The sequence below is a fragment of the Spermophilus citellus genome, assembly GCF_964194105.1.
Source record: "Spermophilus citellus genome assembly, chromosome: 2".
NCBI classification, from domain to species: Eukaryota; Metazoa; Chordata; class Mammalia; order Rodentia; family Sciuridae; genus Spermophilus; species Spermophilus citellus.
In genome coordinates this window covers 219,989,525-220,011,422 of record NC_138183.1, presented here as the reverse complement: position 1 = coordinate 220,011,422, position 21,898 = coordinate 219,989,525, and the positions used below count along the sequence as shown (strand labels likewise).

The 21,898-nt window shown below is 36.2% G+C and overlaps 1 protein-coding gene across 1 annotated transcript in view; it reads right to left on the bottom strand.

The window, feature by feature from the left end:
• The window catches only part of BBOX1 (gamma-butyrobetaine hydroxylase 1), a 72,231-nt gene that overhangs the window by 36,225 nt on the left and 14,108 nt on the right, over positions 1-21,898 (bottom strand). Inside the window, exon 5 of the mRNA XM_081282708.1 lies at positions 5,156-5,354. Within this exon, the coding sequence (XP_081138834.1) occupies positions 5,156-5,354 (199 nt within the window). The remainder of the gene's footprint in view (positions 1-5,155; positions 5,355-21,898) is intronic.

Below are 21,898 nucleotides of genomic sequence, written 5' to 3'. Positions count from 1 at the left end.
TATTGGAAAAAAGCCTCATGGAGTAGGTGAATTGGGCAGCAGCAGAACTTGGATTTCCCCAGAACGTGTGTAGAGGCCGGTGTGAGTTCGGGAATAAAGAATTGCTGTTTGAATCTACAAGGTGTGTGGTGGCTCATGATCTTGTGCCCAGCCAAGACATTGGCACCAGCCAATCATACATTCTTAGAAAAAAAAAAAGCAAATCTGAACTTCTGAGTCCAATTCTAGGAAGAAAACAGTTTTTCTAGCTAAGGTTGAAAGGTGATTTTCTTCCACTTGACTTTTTGATGAAGAAGAGTCATTTTGAGTTGCTGGTAAGGTTGATTTTTGAACTGAGGACTTAGGTCAACAATGTTAAGAAAAGAATTTTTATTGTTTTGCCCCAATGGAAATCTTAAGTATCTCAGCATACATGCATTCCCTTTTCACTAAAATTTCATGACAGATAACTCCCCTTGCATTGAGTTAATACTAAAGACATGATCTGGATTAGACCACTATTTCCAGACTCAGGCCTATTTTAGAACAAAATCCCAAACACAAAGTATTTTTAAAAAATTCTTTATGAGAGCAATTGTAGTGTTTTTTTTTTGTTTTTTTTTTTGTTTTGTTTTTTTTTGTTTTTTTTTTTGTTTTGTTTTTTTTTGTTTTTTTTTTAGTGTGGGGGGAATGTTTAATTTGTAGGATGCATACTTGAAAATATTCTTGATGTAGTTATTGAAGATATCAGTATACAGATAGAAGATAGCTTATGGTGACTACTTATTGGGTTAAATCATGTTACAAAATTCAGATAATTTTTTTTCACCAATATCACCTTTCCCAAAAGGGCTTCCGAAAGTTATTGTTATCATTTTTTTAAGTGGGAAGGGGAAGAAATGGGATGAAAATTTTTACTCCACTTTGTAAAAACTACATTACTGCAAACGAAAGGTTTAAATTCTTCTAAAAAGGTAGACTTTTTTTTTTTTTTTTTTACATACTACTCTCCTGATCAATATTTAACAAATTTGAGAGTGGAATTTTCTTTACTAGCTCTTTACTTCTATTCTGGGAAAGCTTTCATCATCAAGGCATTAGGGTTACTAAGAATTTTACATGGTTGCATGAAGAAAAAAGTATTGCCTAGATGATGTGATGACAAAATAATGACAAGCATCTGAGAAAACGCAGATGTGGAAAATGACGTGTGCTTTTTTTCCTTAATCTATTACCATTTTGATCTAGTTGAACATAAGTTTATGATTATGAAATGCTCTAATAATTATTGTATTCATCTGCTTTTTTATAGTTCTTTAAAAATATCTAGAAATGCATTTATTCATGAAACACTTATTTCTTGCCTCCTTTACGTGAAATTCTGGAATCACATTTGTTTTTTCTTCCAATCAAACATTTAACAATTGAGATGACAGCCAAAAACTAAAAATAGATATTCTCATTTCTCATTTTGGACCCATGCTTTTAAAATTCTCCAAACTAGTAGCTGTTTTTTAAAAAATATTTATTTTTTAGTTGGACACAATATCTTTATTTTATTTATTTATTTTTATGTGATGCTGAGGGTAGAACCTCGGGCCTCACTCACACGTGCTAGGGGAGCACTCTACCACTGAGTCACAACCCCAGCCCCAACTAGTAGCTATTTGAGTGGAAAAGTGCAAGATGGGTATTCATTTCCCTAGGGAGGCATGTGAAATTGACACCTACAACACGCTACTATTGTTTTTGGCATCTAAGCAAGAACCCTCACAAAGTTCCTTGACAAATTTCCATGAAAAGCAAAGTTTACATTGAAATTGCTCTTACTTTCCTTTCTCTAATCCTCTTCTATATTTGATAGTCCCTCTTCTGCATTATTTATTGTCTTCATTTATTTATTCCATTCACTCACTCATCAGCCAGTTGCTTTTCAAACAAGAGTATGACAATTTAAAATAGGGAAACAATATCTGAAAGATAGTGACCTTGTTTAAAGCAGGTGTCAATTCTGTTATAAAAATAAGCCATGCCCAGACATAACCAACCAACATAGAAAGAAGAACTTGATCCATGCTATTTAGTGCACGGAGTTGAGAGTTCAGAGAATGTAAGACACCCAACTTCTATTGCAATTGAGACCTGACTGTCTTGAAGTAACCCTTCCTTTCAATTGGAGGTTTTCAACTTTGCAGAATCACTTGATGAGTTGTTTTTGTTTTTGTTTTTGTTTTCATCACCGGATATTGAATCCAGGACACTATACCTCTGAGTTACATTCCTAGACCCCTTTTTTACTTTTTGTTTTGAGACAGGGTCTCACTAAGTTGCTCAGGCTGGTCTTGAACTTGTGATCCTTGTGCCTCAGCCTCTTGAGTATCTGAGATTAAAGGCACATGCCATTGCTCGTGGCTCATCTGCTTGGTTTTTAAATCAAATCAGATTTACTTAGATCAAATATCAGCCCTGTTTAAAAAAAATCTTTGGAGATAGGACCCAGATGTGTGAATTTTAAAAACTGGTTATTTCAATATTCAGTTCTGGTTGAGACCCCCTCTTTTAGCTAATTCAGAATATTAAGGGACATTAGCATGCTAAGGGATATTCCTTGATATTCTTTTAAATCTCATATTACCCAAATCTCAATATCACTTTTTTTTTGCCACATTACTCTGAAGAGGACAAGAAAAAAGGGATGACTTTGGAGAAAATATTCACATATTTCATTCTCTTAACAACAGCAGCAAAAAAAAAAAGCAAACAAAACAACAGCAGTAACAACAAAACTCTAAGTTCTTGAGGTAGAGAATTAAAAATTGCGAAAGAGAAAAAGAGGAGAGAGAGAGAGAGAGAGAGAGAGAGAGAGAGAGAGAGAGAGAGAGAGAGAGAAAAGACATTTTGGTAATCCTTGGTGGAATTAGGGGTCATGTGGCAAGAAAGGCATTTCTTTGCTTGTGTATTGTTTGAGAGATTCTGGGAAGAAATCTGATCATCTGTGGAAGGTGAGATGGGGCAGATCAACATTGTTGGTTAGATGGGAAAGCCCTGGGTATAGGGAATGGAATAGTAGTAGGAGGTCTGATTTGTTTTGACAACAGACCTTTAGTATTTATTCCAATAAATTTCACAATATTAGATAGTGGCCAAGTTATTCAGTCCTTTTATAGGACCTGTAGAAACAAAACAAAAGACAAATCATAAATCAGGGCTAAGATTCTGAGCTCTAGTGAGATGGGCGGATGGATGGGTGGAGTTAGGGAACTTCAGAAAAGAGCCCCTGAATTTGCTCATGGTTATGAAATTGTGCAATGTGTTGGAATATATCCAAAAGTGTTATTAGCAAATAAAAACTAAATTAAATAAATTTATTTTGAAGTGGTTTGTTTAATCATAGTGACCAAATACACCTTTACCATGTACATTCTTTATATATTAACATTGGAAACATGAAGAGGAAAGCCCAAATTTACACTTCTTCATTCCTTTATTATTACTTGGGTTACAAATGAATTCTTTGGGTTCCAGATTCCTTATCAGTGAATTGGTGGGTAATATCTATTTCAGAGATCTTGTAAGAATTAGAGAAATAATACACTTGAAGTTCTTAATGATTTCAAGTATATTTCTCCTATTTCCTTTGTTGTTAGTGATATAATTTTTATGGCAGCCCAAATTCTTGCAGATGGAGGGGATGCAAAAAAATTTTATATCATGTAAATATACTAATGGCATAAACAAATTCTTAGGAAGGAGATGAAGACTAGGTTGTTCAAGTCTCAACATGGTAGATAGAGTGTTCTGCCTTTAATAAACTTGCATTATTTATTAAAGGAAGTTGACTAAATTTTTCTGATGCCTTTTTTTAATCTAAAATAATGTCTTACTCTAGGTTGGGGTGGCAAATTCAAATGCTAGCAAGGCCCTTAAGTCCTGGGATGGGGTGGTGTTTGGCAAACTCTTCCAGGCACAGCCTCTACTTGTGTCCGGCAGACTGTTCGTATGCTGGCTCGTGGGCTCAGTTGTTGCTAGATTTGATTTTTCAAGAAAAATGCAGATCCATATAAATTTAAAGACTTCCAGTTTTTAAGTGTTGACAACTAATTCCATTTTCTTTCAACATCATGTGCGCCAAACCAAACATATCTGAATACAGCTTGTGTGCTACCAGTTTGCGACCTTTGGATTTTGAAGGTCTCTCCTACTTCCAATGTTCTGAGTCCAAAAATAATGGTATCCATCTTGCATAAGGTGCTCACCCCAACCATTAGAAATTCAGTTATACCCACTCCCCCACCTTTCAGATATGTCGTACTTAATTTTACTTTGTAGGAAATTCTTATGAAAATAGCTTCCTATTCCAAAGTTAAAATTAATTATATTTCCTGTTATACTAAAGCACATAGGCTCAATTTTCTGGATGTTAATTTTATCTTTTTACAACATCTGGTGGCTGGTTTCAATTCCCTAGGATCCAACGTTATTTTGTACCAACTCTTGAGAGGTAGAACTTTAATCAACTTTAACATTTATGAAGTTGAGTGCTTTTTAAAAGTCTTAGAGAAACATAATCTTTCATCCTACCTGTTTTGAATTTAATTGTGTCCTCCAGATTCATCTGTGGAACCCAAACATCCAATGTATTTGGAGATAGGGCCTTGAACAAGGTAATTAAGGTTAAATAAGATTTTATGGGTAGTATCTAATCCAATAAGACTTGTTGTCTACATAAGAAGAGGAAGGAACAGTAGGAGTATGCTATGCACAGAGGAAAGGGCACATGGAGATAAACAAGAGAATCAGCTGAAAACCAGTAAAAGAAGCCCTACCATAAACTAAGCTAGTCAGTTACTACCTTGATCTTGGACTTCCAGTTGCTGTGAGAAAAATTAATTCCTGTTGTTTACATCACCCAGTCTGAGGTATTTTGTTATGGCAGCTTGAGTAATACACTACCTGTAACTAGCCTGATGTCTTTGTTACCTGAGGTCTTTGAGCTTTGGGGCTCTTTAAAAATTCTAGTCATTCTCAGAGAAATCCTTCTTTTAGACTCTTCTTTCCATGTGACTTCCTAAGACATCATGGACATTACTGTATTTTCAACCAAATGAGTACCCACTTTGGAAAATATATCAAACTGTCTTTGTGATGGCAGAATACAAAACATTTGGTAACTCACCCATAAAATGTGAGATAGAGGAAACCAATCCTTTTCCCAAGTTTTGTTACTTCTCCTCGCTTGTTAGATGCTCCGGTGAGTCGCACAATGCCTACTTTCTTGAGGCTGGAGAGCCACTTGTATGCATGTTCATCATTTTTTAAAACATCTTCAAAACTTAGAGTAGGTAGCTGGAGCTCTGAACCCCAGTATTGACGTTCTGTGAATTAAGAAAACAAAATCATATGGGATTACATTGGTTTCATATAAGACAGGAACCTTAGAGAAGGGACTAGGTCACTAGAGTTGATCTTCGATTGATCATGGAGATTACTAAATGCTAGTTATACCAGAAATGCCTGTCACCAGGCCTTGCTTCCTGGGAGCCATGCCATTCTATGATATGCCTCTTCTACAACTGTGTCTGGCACATAATCAGTATTCAGCATAATCCATTTATTGAGGGAATGTTGTTTAACTATGTTCTTAGAAATTCCCTTCCAGGATACTGCTTAGAAGTGACTCTGAGACACTGTGAGTGTTAACAGCTAAGTTCTATTTCTTAACTCCAAATGGATGATAAAATCAGAATGGTGGACTAGAACAGCGTATGCTTATTCTGTTAGGAGGGTAGGTACAGTCCTTTCTTTCTCTTATTTCACCTGATTAAAAGCTATAAGACTGTCTCTGGGATCATGTTGTTCTTTGGAGTCAGTGAGAGTTGGTCATAGTGAAGGAAAGATGAAGGTGTGTTCCTGGGAGGCATAGATGGCTTTGGAGGTGATATGCAGGATATAAAAGTCAAATGCCTTTCCTTAACCCTCTCCTTCCTGATGATTAAATACTTATCAAAATGTTGATCTGAGAAAACATAATGAAAAACAAATGTAAACAGTATTTGATTTGCAAACTAGGCTTTGCCAAAGGAAATGGAGCACTGAGGAAATATAATTTTTCCAAGGGAAACAACTCAGATACTAACAACTGATTCAGGAAGGACCAAACGCTAGTTAATCCATTTTATTTCTTCCTTTCTTGGGAAGGAAATTGCCTTAGAAAGGCAAACCTTCCTAACAAGTGATAGAATGAGAACATATGATCTCAATATTATCCTGGGCAGCACTCCCTTTTCTAACTAAGGAATATACTACATTATGGAAACCAACCCTAGAGCCCTCGGTTTAAGAATGAAGAATGGGTCAGTGCCACTTGTACTTGTGAATTATAAATCATTTTCTCTTTGGTATCATCATGGCTGGCTCTTCAGAAGTAGGAGTTCTTTTAGGAATCAGTAGCTTCAGTAATGCAAAGATATGGGCAGCTTCTTCTTGTTCTTCTACCAGTTAGCTGCATAAGGACATTTGCAGGAGTAAGTAGGTGAGTTTATTCAGGAAGTCCAAATTAAGTGATTAATGCATATATTGCCAATGTTTCTAGGTTGTTAATCATGAAAGCTTGCATAATGAACTAGAATTTTCAAGATCTAAATTCCAAACTAAGCTTACCTGGCAGATGCATTAATTCTCTTTAGTATTGAAGAGATTCTAAAGGCTCAAGTGACTTACTATATCATCTTAGCAAGTCAAAGAGATGTCTAGTTACTGTTTCCTAATTTTTCACTTTAACTCTTTACTCTCTGTGGGACTAATCAAAATAGTAACCAAGTCACCTTGGCAAAGGAAAGCATGGGCCATGTTGCATTAGACCAGAGAAGGTTGGATGAGGCAATAGAAACCATGAGGTATGGAGGTTTCAGGATAATTATCTTAATTGTTTTTTTTTGAGAGTAGTATGGCATTTCTTGAGCATATTAGCTACCCAATAATTATTTGTTCACTTATCTTTTCAATAAATCCAACATTTTACCATGTCACAATCAACTATGGATAGGTAGTAGGTTTTAAGGAGCTCACAGTCTATGGGAGAATCAGACATGAAAGCTAACAATTAAAACACAGTATGACCAGTAGAGGTAGAGGAAAGGAGTTCAGGGGAAAGGATGAGGAAAAGAAAAGAGAGCCACTGAGGATTTAAATTGACCAGATTATATTGTTATGCTGTGTGTATATATGAGAATGTAAGAACAGATACCACCATTATAATGTACCAACAAAAATATATAAATAAAAAACACAATAGGATATATACCATAGTTGATGAAGGTTTAAGAGGTATCAGGTCTTCTGACCTTTATCTAAAACTCTCTCTATAATGCCATCTATTCTTTTACATGCATGACATTACTCAGGTCTGTTCCTTCATGTCTCAAGTATTTCTTCTTCTAAAGTCAAACAGAGTTGGCTTTATATGAAAGAGACTCTGTTCAAAGGAGGAATCTACTTGGCTTTGTTTTGAATATTAAATTATGTGGCTGTTTGCTTTACCACTCCCATTTACTCATTGCATTTTAAGTCCTATATTGTAATACCTGATGTCAATCAAAAATATCTGCAAAAAGAAGATGATAAATGTCATGTATATTACATATTGACTGCCTGTCTAGGAAGGTCATTTGGTTTCCAGCTAGAAGAAAAATTTCCTGGGGAAAATATCAGTGTTATGGAAGTAGATAACCAGTCACCATCTTCCTTCTAAAGTTAATTTCTATACAGACTCTATTCAGAAATGTAAAAGAAAATGTGAGAACATTTTTATCTTAGTGAGTCTCAGAAGAAAATTAGGGATCCACATAGTACTAGAGCTGGATGAATGTTAGAGAATCATTTGGCATTTTCATACTGGCTTTAGATTTTCCATCACCATTAGTTTTTATCATTGGGTAAAAATTTGCCTAAACTACCACTGAGAATTTTTCTAGTATTCTGGCACGGTGCTAATCTGTGCAAATACATGTTTTCCATTCTTTTGCAGCCTGTTGGATGGAATTAGCTACTGTCTATATGTGTATCTATAACAAATGCATCATCTTTATCACTAAGGTTTTGTAACTTATTAACAAAAATTTACTATAATTTTTAGAAAACACATTTTTTGCTATTGTAAGTCAGTCTAGACAGACTGGTATAGATTACAGTGATGTTCATTAGAACTTTCTGAATTCATGGAATTCTATTATCTGCACCATCCAGTGCCATAGCTATTAGCAACCAATGGCTGTTGAGACTTGATATCCAGCTAATGGAATTGAAAAACTAATTTTTTACCTTATTAAATTTTAATTAATTTAAATTTAAATTGACACATATGACTGGTGACATGGACAGAACTTGGATGTCCTAATATGGGTTTTATTCATTGTTCTTCTTCTTACTAGCAAGTTTTTTGGGCTCTTCTCTGAGTTTCAGTTTTTTAATTTGTAAATTAGGGACAATTATATTTATCTTGTAGGTCTTTTGTGACGATGCAATGAGATTATGCAAGGTGTCTAACATAATGCCTGGCACAGAGTAGACCCATAATAACAATAAAAATATTAATATTTGCTGAATATTTTCTAAGACCAATCCCACTGCTACAAGTTTTACAAACTTTTTTTTTTAGCTCCACAAAAAATACATGGGGTGGATGCTTTCAGAATTTCCATGCTAGAACAAAGGAACTAGATGTCCAAGGCACATAGCTAATGATTTGCAGAGCTGGTCAAATCCAGGTGACAGGTCCCCAGGTCTGTAATTTCAAAAATTGTACATAAACACTTGATACATTGAAGTGCTATCATCATAGGCATTTTTGAATCCTATTTCTAAATGTCCATAGCTTGTCCTACCTTTATAAAGGAAGTCTACTAGGTAATACAGAAAGTAGGGCAAGTTAAATGAGGAACACTTTGTCTGAACTTGTTTGAGCATGGGCATTTAACGATAAACCTTGGCTCCCTGTCAGAATTTTAAATGCAGAGAAAACATTAGGAATAGGGCTCATTGCATAATCCTGCAACAACATCACTATTTACCTTTTGTGAAATGAGCCAAAGCTCTGCACATTTAAAAATCAGCTAACTTTAGCTTCTTTAATTCATGCCAATGTATTTCACTGATCCATTCCTTTTTGGTTTTATTTAAGGCCAGTATCACCTTTCAGAGAGTTTCAGTGACTGTGTGATAGTAAGATATAATAAACAGAGATTTAAAAGTTTTTTCACAAGATCTAATTGTTTTTAAAACTTTTGGGTTTGTGTTATGACTTATTTGTATATTTTAGAAAGCTCTGTTTAAGGAACATACTATATATATTTATGGCATGTTTTTTTCTTTTCTTGAGAGTATACTTTTTATAACACCTTTGCAAGAATTTTTATTTATATATGAGTTATTTTTTTCCATTATAAAATAATGCATACACACCAAACTCCACTATTTTTAATTTTAGCAATATGGAAAGATTTAGATTCTTGTAATAAATGTTACTCTTTAGATATGTAAAATTAAGCATATTTACATATCAGAGACTCTGGTAAAGAAACAAGCCTGTCAATAAAATATATAGCACAGACCACATTATAAATAACCTACAGTTTCCAGAATGTTAATGTCAAGAATACAGTTGCAATAGTTTTTAAGTTCTGTAGAACTTCTAATTTTTTGTAACCATAGCTCTCATTTTGGAATGCCCTTGCAGGAGCTTTGCAGAAATCCAAAACCAAGGGACAAAGCTTATCACAGAACCTATTACTGAATATGAACCACTCAAACATTCAGAGATAGTCCTGTGACTAGCCAGTTTCCAAAATCATCATGCTCTCTTGAATATAAAACTCCAATTTTCAGAGAGAAGTAGTAGTACTCTATTTCATTAACTCTAGTGGGAAAATTATTCTGTGATATCTGCACACAATATTAAAACTTTAACCTTGAAAGAATAATTTAAGAACATTTTCCTATTTCCTACCAACTGCAAAACCAAACTATCAGGGGAGCCAAAAGAAAATACATCTGACTAGAGTAAATCATTTGTCAAGAGAATACATTAAAAACAAATTTAAGTTTCATGCTTGGGTCTGAATACATGAACTGAATGGAAAATGACGGCATATTTAAGGTATGAACCACCCTTACTAATTTAACTTATGGTCTTACTAATAAATACTTCCTTGAACATGTGCTTCACACATCATAAAATTTATGAACAGGCTACATACTGGCTTTCAAGGAACCATTTGTACAGGTTTCCTTCTGAGGGTTAAGTACCACATTCCAGGGGCCTGAGTTATGTTTCAAAAAGGAAAAGACACAAAGAAGTTATTTAGCTAAAAATTTATGAGCACAGCATGTTGGTTTGCAATATGTTATTTCAGGGGTTTAGGACCTTCTGTCTACCTGAACTGAATTCAGCTTCTGGCTCTGAAATGGCATCAAGAGCATCAGCCAATCTTGTACTGTCTTTTCTAGGAATACTTTGGAAGGGCCCTACCAAAACCAAAATCTGACTGCTATTAGAGAAAAGGCACCTGAAAGGAAGGAAATAGGGCTTTGATTCTCTTTTCCAGCACTATTTGAAAGATTGCTTTCTTTTGGATATTCTTTCACCTTGTGTTCAGGGAACTCTATGTGTCTTTCAAGATTCTGGCTACTTGTTGTCTCTTAGGTTGAGGTATTCCTGAGAGGAGGATTCAAAGATGAAAAATTTATTAAAGAGTTAGCCCTGGAAGCACTAATAGGAGATGGGGATGCAAGAGAGTAGAAAGCCTGTGGAAAGAGTTTTTCAGTGAGTGGGTTATGGCTTTTGGCAATGAGTTCAGCACTGTGGGACTTATAGAGTGACTGCAGAATTATACTCTTGGGTGTCCCAGCTATGGTGCAAGGAGATGCAGAGGCCCAAACACCCACTCTTCACTCCTGGGTCTTTCTGGTCTTCCCTATGTGCAAGCTGAGCATGCTCCCCCATACAGGGAAGGCAAGTGGCAGTTTTGCAGTTGGAAGGTGCTGGCTTGTGTAGGATGAGTGCTGAGGGGCACCAAAAACCTCTGCAATGCCCTGCTTCTGGAAATCTCCTGAATCTGCTAAAGGTGGGTTAGATGCCTGTATCCGCTGGCCTCCCAGCACTGGTACATACCTCAGTCCCAGTGATTACCTCATGATATTGAAATTATACTGAATACATATTTATCAAATGCTGTGTTGGGGCAAGAGATCAAATGCACATACACACACACACACACACGCACGTGCACACACACACAAAGTAGATGTGATAGCTGCGTTTGTGAGGGGAAAATGTTGTATAAACAAAGAAGCAGATGGAAAAACATAAAGAATAAAAATACATTTTTTGGCAAGTGCTATAAGTGTAACCAGTGGGGTCAATAACAATAAAAAACAATGGTTGAGGTTGAAGTGGGAAACTTGTTTACATGTGTCAGTCAAGAAAAGCCAAGTTGAAGAGCAATTATTTAAACCAAATGCCAAGGAGTAAGAGAAAACCTTCATACAAAGGAAAAAGGGAGAAGAATGTGAAAGCAGGAGAGACAGGGAGAGACGGAGCATCTCCTAGCTTTCTGGAGAAACTCAGTCACTGAAATTAGGGCAGAGGCAGCCAGAGGGAGTGTGTTAGATAAGGTGAAGTGGAGTAGGGCTGGGTCAGGCAGGACTTCATCTCCACCTTTCTCTAGATCATAAGTCCTTCATGAACCATGGGGGTCAAGCCATTTATCTTTATTTCCTCACCAATATTGCTTCTTTCTCCCCCACTCATCCCCAGGTATATAGTCCAAGGATGGTACCTAGTGGGTTTTTAGAAAACCTATACTTTCTAAATCCTTAATAAGTCTTTGCTTACTTCCTAATGATGACTAGAGACTAGAAGTCACCTTTAAAAATGGTATTGTGTCTGAGCACATCTTAGTATTTTGGAAGATGGAGAAATATATCAAACCCTTTCTCTAGGTAATAATCCCATCAGACTCTAAAAATATCCCTCAGAAAGTATAAATGAGACATCTAAACAAATTTATCCTGCTTGAAAGGAAAGCAACACATTTTGCTTTTGGACTATTAAGTACCTAGGATAGTCTATATGCTCATCCTCATGACAAGAATGACCAGATAACTGGAGTAAACAAGAGGAACACGTAAAACGGTGAGGTGACACAGTACACAATGAATAATTTTTTAAACAACGGGAGCTAATGTTTATGAAGCACTTACGATTTCAGGCATTCTTCTAAGCACTGTATATGGATGACTTCATGTAACCCTTACAACAACTTTATAGAATATGTTCTATTATTTTCATTTTAGAGATGAAGAGGAGGCACAAGACCAGAGACTATTTGCCCAATATCACATAGCTAATATCTGTCAGAACTGGATCACCCACACAATTTGACTCCAGACATTGAGGAAAGGAATTGTTCAGTGAAAGAAAGTGAGTACTGATGCAGCTCAGGAAAAAAAGATTATCATCCTAGACTCCCTTCGGGTAGGCAGGGAAAACGAGTCAGCCTCACCTTCTGTCCTTGCTCTGGTTACCCATTATAACATCCACAAAAAATTTATAAAACACCCTCTTTATCCCTTTCAATTACCCAGCACACATCTCTATGGAGCAGATAGTTTCTTACTACTCCAAACCTTTTCTTAATGCTAAAGCACAATTTTCCCATGTCACCTTTTTTTTTTAAACCCCCAATTCTATGTTACACAATACAGAAATTTTGGGAATGTCCATGAAGACAGCAACTGTGCTAAGCTTTTTTGAGGCCGAGTATCCTCTTTCTTCTTCCATCCTATGCCAGGTTTTATGAGTACCAGACCCCTGACCACCCTCTCTGTTCATCTTTGTATCATGTGTTCAAGTGTGCTGATACCCCATAACAGTGTGAGTATCCTGAATTAGACATAATATTATAAATGTGATTTGGTCCCTTCTTTCGTGGTGGGCTAGTTCACTACTATAATTTAAATAATGTAGCCCATGTCTAATTAGTCTTTTATGTCAGCCTCAGCTCTGTTAACTTCTATTAACATTTTGGTCAATGAGAATGGTATGAACTGATTGTTAGCCAAGAGTTCTTCCCCCATACTCATCTACTTTATTTCTGACATTCATTCATTGAAAGCTTTCTAAGCTCAAGTAGAGATAGAGTGCAATTTCCATTTGCTAGAGACTTTGATTCAAAGTTACTGACTCACGATTTGAATGTGAGAGATCTGGATTCAAATGTGAATTCCAATATTTACCATCTGCATGATCTTCAGAAACTGAGAAACTCTCAAAGTTCATCTTCTTTGTCTGGAAAATACAGTATGAAAGTAGCCTACAGGGTTGTTGTGAAATTTAAATGAGATGATATCTATAAAGAACACAACACAGTGGTCTGCTACCTGGTTCAGTTTTCACTTGAACCAGAGCAACTGAACATGGCCAGAAGAAAACACACTAGGATGGGTGAACTTATCACATGATCATTCATCTCTAGTTAACTGTATCTTAAGCTCCCCTAGCTGATTTTTTTTTTTCACATTCTCTGTCCTCAAGTTTCTCTTAATTCCTATGTATACTTGGCTCCAAAGGGTCAGGGTCTTTTTATGTTTTGCCCACACTAAATTCCCAGCCCCAGGGTGCAGTGCCTGATACATAACAGACACTGTGGAATGTGATGAATGAGTAAATGCACAGCACATGGTAGATGATGAATAAATATCTGTTACTAACAGTAATTATTTCCCTGGATTTCAACAGTTTAATAGGGGAAGACAGTTGCATACACAGACCATGATCATTCAATGCAATAATGGTAGTAGCAGACAGAGGAACCCACACGTATTGATGTGAGCACAGAGCAGAGGAGGAGGGGAACTATTTGATTATGCAGGTGTTCTTCAGTTGCACCTAGGCTCATCAGAAGACTACTACCCCTTTCTCTTTGGATGATTTCTATCAGTCTCATTTTCCTACATGTAAAATGATTATAATGACAATGGTGCCTTTGTGTAGTTATTTCTAGGACTAAACAGGGCAATATGCATTAAACACTGACCTCAGCAGCTGGTATATATCAATGCTTAAGCATGTGAAAAAAGAAGAGTGGCGTGAGAGTAGGAGAAGAAATTTAGGACAGAGAAGAACATATGATGTTGGTAGTTTAGACAGAGGAGTAATGGTGGAGATAGTGAGAAATGGTTGGATGGTGGATTATTTTGATGATAGAGCTAATGGAATTTTTTGATGAGTTGGATGTGTAGAATGAAAGACAAGAGAAGTCAAGGATGAGTCTGCTACTAGGGAGATGGAGTTGCCATCTACTGAGATGGAAAAGACTGTTCAGGGAGTAAAATTACCTTAGATCATCCGCTGCCATCAAAGGATACATTTCTTCTCTGATTTTCCTCTTTCCGCCCCCATACTTCTCAAATCACTTTATTAAACCCAATTTTTGTTGTCCATCATATTTTAACTAGACAGTTTATTATGGGCTAGAAACTTTCATTGTGCCCTATTGATGTAAAGCTTAGAGGCTACTTCTTCATTGTATGGGAATCTCGTTTTCTTAGATATTTGTTGTTTATCTTCCTTATTAAGATTATAGCTTCTATATGGGCATAGGATTGGACCTAGTTTGGGTCTAGAATTTTTCTCTTCCAACTCCCTAGCACATGTGTGACATACCTGAGGATTGCTGGTGTCTTACTCTGTAGCTATCCTTAACTAACTAAAATGATGGTTAATTTCTCCCAACTCTGCTGGCCATTCCAGCTTCATGAAATATTTGCATATTCTTGACTGGAATTAGGCTTACAATTGACCCATTTATCACTGCCTTTTAAAATTCAATATAAATGAAACTTTGCCATGTAGGTAACTTTTGGCTAGGGTCAAACCACTGTTTGAATGATCAAAGTCCTTTCATAGCCACAGTTCAACTCTAAACTCTGGTGCTTTTAATCAGGAATATAACATGATTATTCTTCCTGTCAGAGAAGCTCAATCATCAGATACTGCATCTTTCTCCTTCTCGCTTTACTATATGTTCCTGCCTGTACCTCTGCTCTTATGTCTATGCTGTCTAAGAGGAAAAGTTTCTCCCCAAAGCTGAGAAGTGTTGCCTCATTTATATGTGAAAAAAGTGAGGTTAGATAATTTATGAAACTAAGTTCACAGAGCAGAGTCAAAGTCACTGCCAAGCTGGGCATGGTGTCTCATATGCCTGTAGTTCTAGCTACCCCAGGAGCTGAGGCAGGAGAATCACTTGAGTCCTGGAGTTGGAGACCAGCCTGGGCAACATAGCAAGATTGCCAAGCGAAAGGCCAACTTTGCTAACTCTAATGTCTGTGCTCCTTTCATAATATGATTGTTTACAGGTGAAGAGCTTTTTCTTTACACACTATATTTTTCACTTTCTTTTTAATTTCTGACAAAATTTAAAAAAGAACACCCTAGGTTTCCACTGTCATATTATGACTTTGTATTTCAGTGCTACCAGTAAATAATTGGTAAAAGGCTTCATTGGGATGCGAGTAGATCTTGTAAGATAGATAGGTAAAGTTTGCCCAGAGAGAAAAAGTAGAACAAGTAATCCAGGGAGCAGGTAGAACTGGAATTAAAGTCCACACGCTTGTGGAGGGGGTGCCAGATTGTAGAATGACTTAAAAGCCCAAGTGACAGCTGGATTTTATTCTTCAAGCAATGAGACACCAGAGTAAAGAGGGGGAGGAGAGATGATTTTGTGCATCAGGGACATTACTCTGCAGAGTTGTACAAGCCTAGTGTGGACAGCCTAGTTAACTCAGGAATCTAGGCATGAGATGATAAAGGTTCCAACTAAGTTGTCATAAGATACAGCTTGTGCAATATTTGCCTCTATCACTTGTTAAATATCATTCTTCTCAGTGCCAACAGTGTTCATGGAAACTTGAAAGCCACCTGGAGAAAAGAATTTTAATGGATAGGACTCTGCATTCAAAAAAGAATGATATACTGTCTAGAGCAACAAGAAGCCTCTCAGGGTACTCTCTGTGGTCATTTATATCCATGTCAGGGGAGTCCTGTGAAAACTAAGTGAGTAACTACATACCCTGCAGCATTGCCCTTCACTTAGCATTGCATTAGTCAAGAAGGTGGCTGCATACTATCAGGCAGATAAAGATTTTGGAGCTTACAAAGGTTGAATGAGTTGCGTAAAGTCACAGATCCATCAAGGCCTAGGACTCACAGTACTTTAACCTCAGTGCTTTAGTGCCCTTTTGATTAAGAGCAAAGTTATGCATTGATACAAACATAGGATTTCAAGATAAAAAAAATTAGTAAAGTTAGAGAACTCACTGATTGGAGTAGAACTTTTTCTAATTTGCTCAACTAAAAATTAGGCAAATCCACAGAATGAAATGGGAAAATTAAAAAAAAAAAATCTGTCTCTTTTTTTCCAAAAAAAGATAGCCCATAGCTATTCCATGGACATATTTGAAAGTCTGGGCTTGAAATTTAAAAGAAGAAATTTAAATCTGATAAAGATACCTACTACTTCAATATTAAGGTTCATTAGTCTCTCATCTTGAAGAAGCAAAGTAAAACCAGAAGTAAGAAGAAATAATTTTTAATTAGTTGTTATTTATTTATTTATTTATTTGGTTAGTGAATTTCCTGATATATAGGCTCTAGCAAAAATGTCAGGCTAAATTTATCCCTTATCTGTAAGTTTGAGAAATGTGAAGTTAACATACAACTTTACTTTTTGAAATTGTCACCCTTAGGAATAAATTCCTAAATTCATAATTCTAAATTTTCAGTACAAATGCCAATGTTATAAAACTCATTCCAGGGGTATAGAAAAAAGTAAGCTAAGCTTGTAAGAAAGATACCACTAATCTAGAAATTGTGGGCACAACATCTAGATTATTATTATAATAATGTAGATCACTCCAGGCTCTGTCTTCCCTGTTGGGCTGACAGAACAAGGGCAATCCAGTCTCTTAGAAGGACACTGGATCCTTTAGATATTTTATCTGAGTTTACCAAGTACAATGAGGAAATTAAGTAGGAATACTAAATAATATTTTATTTAGAAAAAATAGGATGCATTAAAAGACATCAACAAGGAACAGAGTAATCTCACAGATAATTGAGGTAGGTGTATTCTATCAAAACCCCAAAGATCTAAAAGTCAAGAGGCCCTTTGTACATATAACAGGCTCAACAGAATGGAGACTCAGCTCATGAGCCAAGGAGACCTCAGAAAAGGTTCTTTTATTAGGTCTATTTTTTTGGGAGGTCAGCATATTTGGGAGATGGCCTTGTGGTTCAATTGCAGCTGTTTGACAAGGTTGTTTCGAAGCCATTGTGACCTGGCAACTCAGAGACCCTGGAACATGTTAAAGCTGCCCGAGAAATGAAAAACAAAACCTTCCATCTCTGTTTATAATCCCCAAGGACAGTAATAGGTGAAATAAATACCCTCACTCCCCTCGCTCCATTGAAGACTCCCAAGAATGGATGGGTCAAGGCTCAGAGATGGGATAAAATAACACATGGGCTTAGACATTTTTATTGTGTGTGTTAGTTTCCAACTAAATACATATACACATGCTTTTTGCTTTTTGACAAGGTTCTGTAAAAATGGCCTCTGAACCAAACCAGCCCCGTTCTTTACACTATAATAACAATCTTCATCTTCAAGTAAACACACACTTTTCTTTGAGAAAGGAAAGCTTTGTGTTTTTTCTTGCTGTGGGCAAGGCAAATAGATTTTAGAGGGCCCTGACAGTTACTTGAGAGTTTTCACTTCTGTGGCTTGTTCTTTTGAAGCAAAGGAGGGGATTATAGCTATAGACCGAGGGGTTGTCATTGGATTAAGTGGATGCCCAAGGCTGGCTCTGCTATAAGAGAGGCATACAGAATTGAGAGAAAATGTTCTCTTTTGACTGTATAAAGGGCTTAGTCCTGGAGTCCTGAGAAATCTGAGCTTACAATCTCAAATTGAAAAAAAAATTTTTTTCTCTAAATTATAACTTTTAAAATTCAATTTTCCATAACAAATATTAAAATCAGAGACTGATATATTTTAGTACCAACTCAAAGAGAGGATTAAAATCAAAGAGAAAAGCACACATTCATTTATTTTGACACTGAGTATTAATAAAAGAATAATACTTGCAGATCAGTCATTTTATCTACCTCATTTAGTAATTTTTTTTTTCATTTTAGTTTTGTCAATCTTGCTTACCAGTCACAAAAACGAATGTATAATTACATTGAAATTTTGCAAAGAAGTTAAAACAATTGCATAATACAATTTTGTTTTTAGTATTCTATTAAAGTCCTCAATTTTCATCCATGTATTTGGAAATATTCATAGGCTAGACTGTATCGGTCAAGTTTTTACTTGATAGAGATGGGAGAATGGGGCCACCAACTTCCCACCCTATATGTTAATATATGTTTCTTTGAATACAAATTCTTCCCCAACCTTTCTTCCCTTTAAGTCATCATTGTCTCTGATGGTACCATTCCTAGGCCATGCTCTGGGTCCCTGTTCCCTGTCTCTCCACATAGAGTCCATGCAACACACAGCTGGGACTAGGGCTTTCCTACAATACAAACCTGATCTTTTCACTCTTTTCATAAGAAAAATGCAAACCCAGGGCCAAAGACACACACTGCAGGAGGGGAGACTGCAACAAAAGCAAAGCAAAGCATTTTAGATGCTCACAGACTTGTAGGCATTTGAGAAATAATAGTCATTTAATTGAAATCAACTGACACAACTCCAAAAATGTAAAATTCAGCCAAAAAAATTAAGGTGATCTTAAACCTGTAAACATCTTCAGCTCATTTCTTTGACCTCATAGGATGAGAATCTGTGGGGTGCTCATGTAATGGGATATCTGGACTCTATGTTAGGAAGAATTTTCCTTTTCTGTGGGTGGAGGACCACGCAGGGCACTTGAGCCCCGTCCTAGTTTGGACCATTCCCTCTCCTCGGTCGCCTAGCAGCTTTAACTTCACCAATGTTAATAGTTTATAACAGTTTCCCAAAACCATCCTTCTATTTAACACTTCAAAGATCTTCTACATGTTTTCTTTTTTCCCTCTATAGATAATTTCCTTACTTTCTGTCTTTGCCTAAAAAATTGACGAATTCTTCAGAAGCTGGCTCAAGCATCAATACCTCATCTCCTCAAATTCCTTCTTCTGGGTCACCATTTACCTTCAATTCATGCTTCAATATACTTAATGTACTCTGCTTACTTGTTTTCATGACTTTGTTCTGTACTAGACTTGATAAGTCCTAAAGGATGGACACAAATGCTTTTTCTATTTTGGTATTTTCTTGCAGATTCCCTAGCACAAAATTGGCACACCGCTAAATAGAAATTCAGGAAAAATGATTATTACCCACATCTTCCTTTTAGCTGTGACTGTTCCATGTTAGTCTGTCCCATGACTGTCCCACAATCCATCCCACAGCTGATTATCATTTGCCTTTTCAATTTTGTGTTCAACAGCTCGTTCCAGGAGAAGATCAAGGCCAGTGCTCTGCATCTTGACTCCAGATTTTAAAAATCCTGTGGCCCTCACTCTTAGGAAAAGCAGAGGAGGAGACATTGCTATTGGGATTCCAAACAAAATCCTTCCACGAATGTAACTCAATTTGTTTAGGTGCCCTGGAGTACTGATGTTTGAAAATATGCAATGGCAATGAAATAGAGTATCAAATTCTGTAGGCAAAAAGCCATAAAACCAATATCCCCAAAATGAACCATAGTGTCTTCTTTTACTCACCAACTGCACATCCTGGGAACATATTTTAAAAATCTGATCTTGTTTTAAATCATTAAAGTATTTTCCAGTGTCTACATTACAGCCAGTTCTCCTTATATTATTTGTGATTGCAGCCTGTCATTGTGAGCAGTTTTTTCCACTACTTAACTGAGTGTAGTATCATTTCTACTTTGCTACTGACTGATAGTACTGAGAAATGTAAGCTGTAAAACTGCAATCAAGAAATGTAATAGGGGGTGACCATATCCTTTTACAGTGCTTAAAAGCTTAAGCTGTAATAATAAAATGTTGGCTTTTATTTTCTGAAATAATCTGAAGAAGAACTTGAAGGAAATGAAAGTAAAATCTAACTGGATTACAAAATTAAGGCAGAGTTAAGAAAAAAAATGCTTTGAGTACCAGAAGAAATCTAAAATAAATAAAAGATAATACATTTGAGATACTACAATTTGACCCAGACAATTGCTATAAAGTTGTGTAATTGGAGACTCCTTGAAGAATCTAGTAATGTGCTCATTGGAAGAAAGCAGAAAAAACATTTTTCCCTGGATACTCATGTGTATTCAACCAGCTAGCAGGATTGTAGAGAGGGAAAAATGGATTCCTGGTGGTTTAGACACAAAGCACTAGAACAAAACCTTGTCAGCTGCAGAATGGTCAGACTAAGCAAGCAAGAAAATTAATTCTTGACAAAATTGGCCTATGCTTAAAGACAAAGGGGACTCTATCATACTCTAGTACTGACAACCACAGGAAAAGGTAAAGCTCTCTGATGTAGTGATTAATTAGTGACATGCACAGTAACCCATTCTAAGTGTAGCATTCAAAACCATGGACAATTACCACGTTTTTGAGAATTTTGAAAGAGTAAGGTGAAATCTCTTTTTAGTATTTGACTTGAGAGTTCCCGCAGAGGTGTTACAGAATCCTACAAGGTTGCTGAAAGGGGTAGACTTTCAATATGTCTAGTTAATAGTAGCAGAAAAGTTTAAGGGAACATGTCACATTAGTATGTTCGTATTAGTCAAGGTTCTAGCAAATACACAAAAATCATCCTGTTCGCGAAAGTTAGCCTTTAACCCATGTGTAACAAATCTCAAGATGCAGAGTAAGTCATGCATTCCTCCCACCCTCAGGAGTGCCTCTGCATTAGCTCTATTATTCTGTATCTCCTACAAGTTATACTTTAAAATTATCTTTCTCTTTGTTTTAGGTATTTCACTTTATTTTGTCTATTAGCTCAAAAATAAGTCCTCTTTTTTCTACAGAATCCATCCTCTGCAGTTTTTCTGAATATTTTTTCTGGCAACAGATTCTCCTTGAGACACATATACACTCTCTCCAGACAAATGTGCTGGAGTGCAAATGAACACATATACTTTCAATCACACTCAACTCACACTCATATTTAATTTGGTGCTCACCATTCTATGGGTGCATTGATCACATAATTTCCATCTGTAGACACCAGGTTAGGAATTCTTGCTTGGCTGATTTGTGTTGTTCTGGCACTAAGACAAAATTATTAAGGAGAAGTCTGCCTCTGGTTCATCCTGCTCCTTTTCAGGGAACACTTACAAAGTGCCAGTGAGATGCCAGATTTAACTTTAGACAATAAGGACACAGTCTGCTGCAATTCTTTTGTCCCACCTATTTTCAATGTCTTAGAACTCCTCTGTACTTCTTTTCATTTTGACCCAAATGTTCTTTAGTGGTAACATTTTAAACATTTTATATAAGTGGCAATATTATTTTTTAAAAATCATAGGGTTTGAATTTGTTGCTGAGCAAATTCCTTACCATAAAATCCTTACAAAGTCGTGATCAAGAGGTAGAAATACAGATCATATCTGGATATTTATGTATTAAAATATCATAGTGTACCTCATAAGTATGTGCCATAAAATTACTAACTACTCTGATTTGAAATTTATACATGCATCAAATTATCAAAGAGTACCCCCCCCAATTATGTACAATTAAAATAATTCTTTTAAAAAGAATTGATAGTAAGGGTTTTAAGTGGCTTTTAAAATACTATCAATTCTTTTAAAAAGAATTGATAGTAAGGGTTTTAAGTGGCTTTGA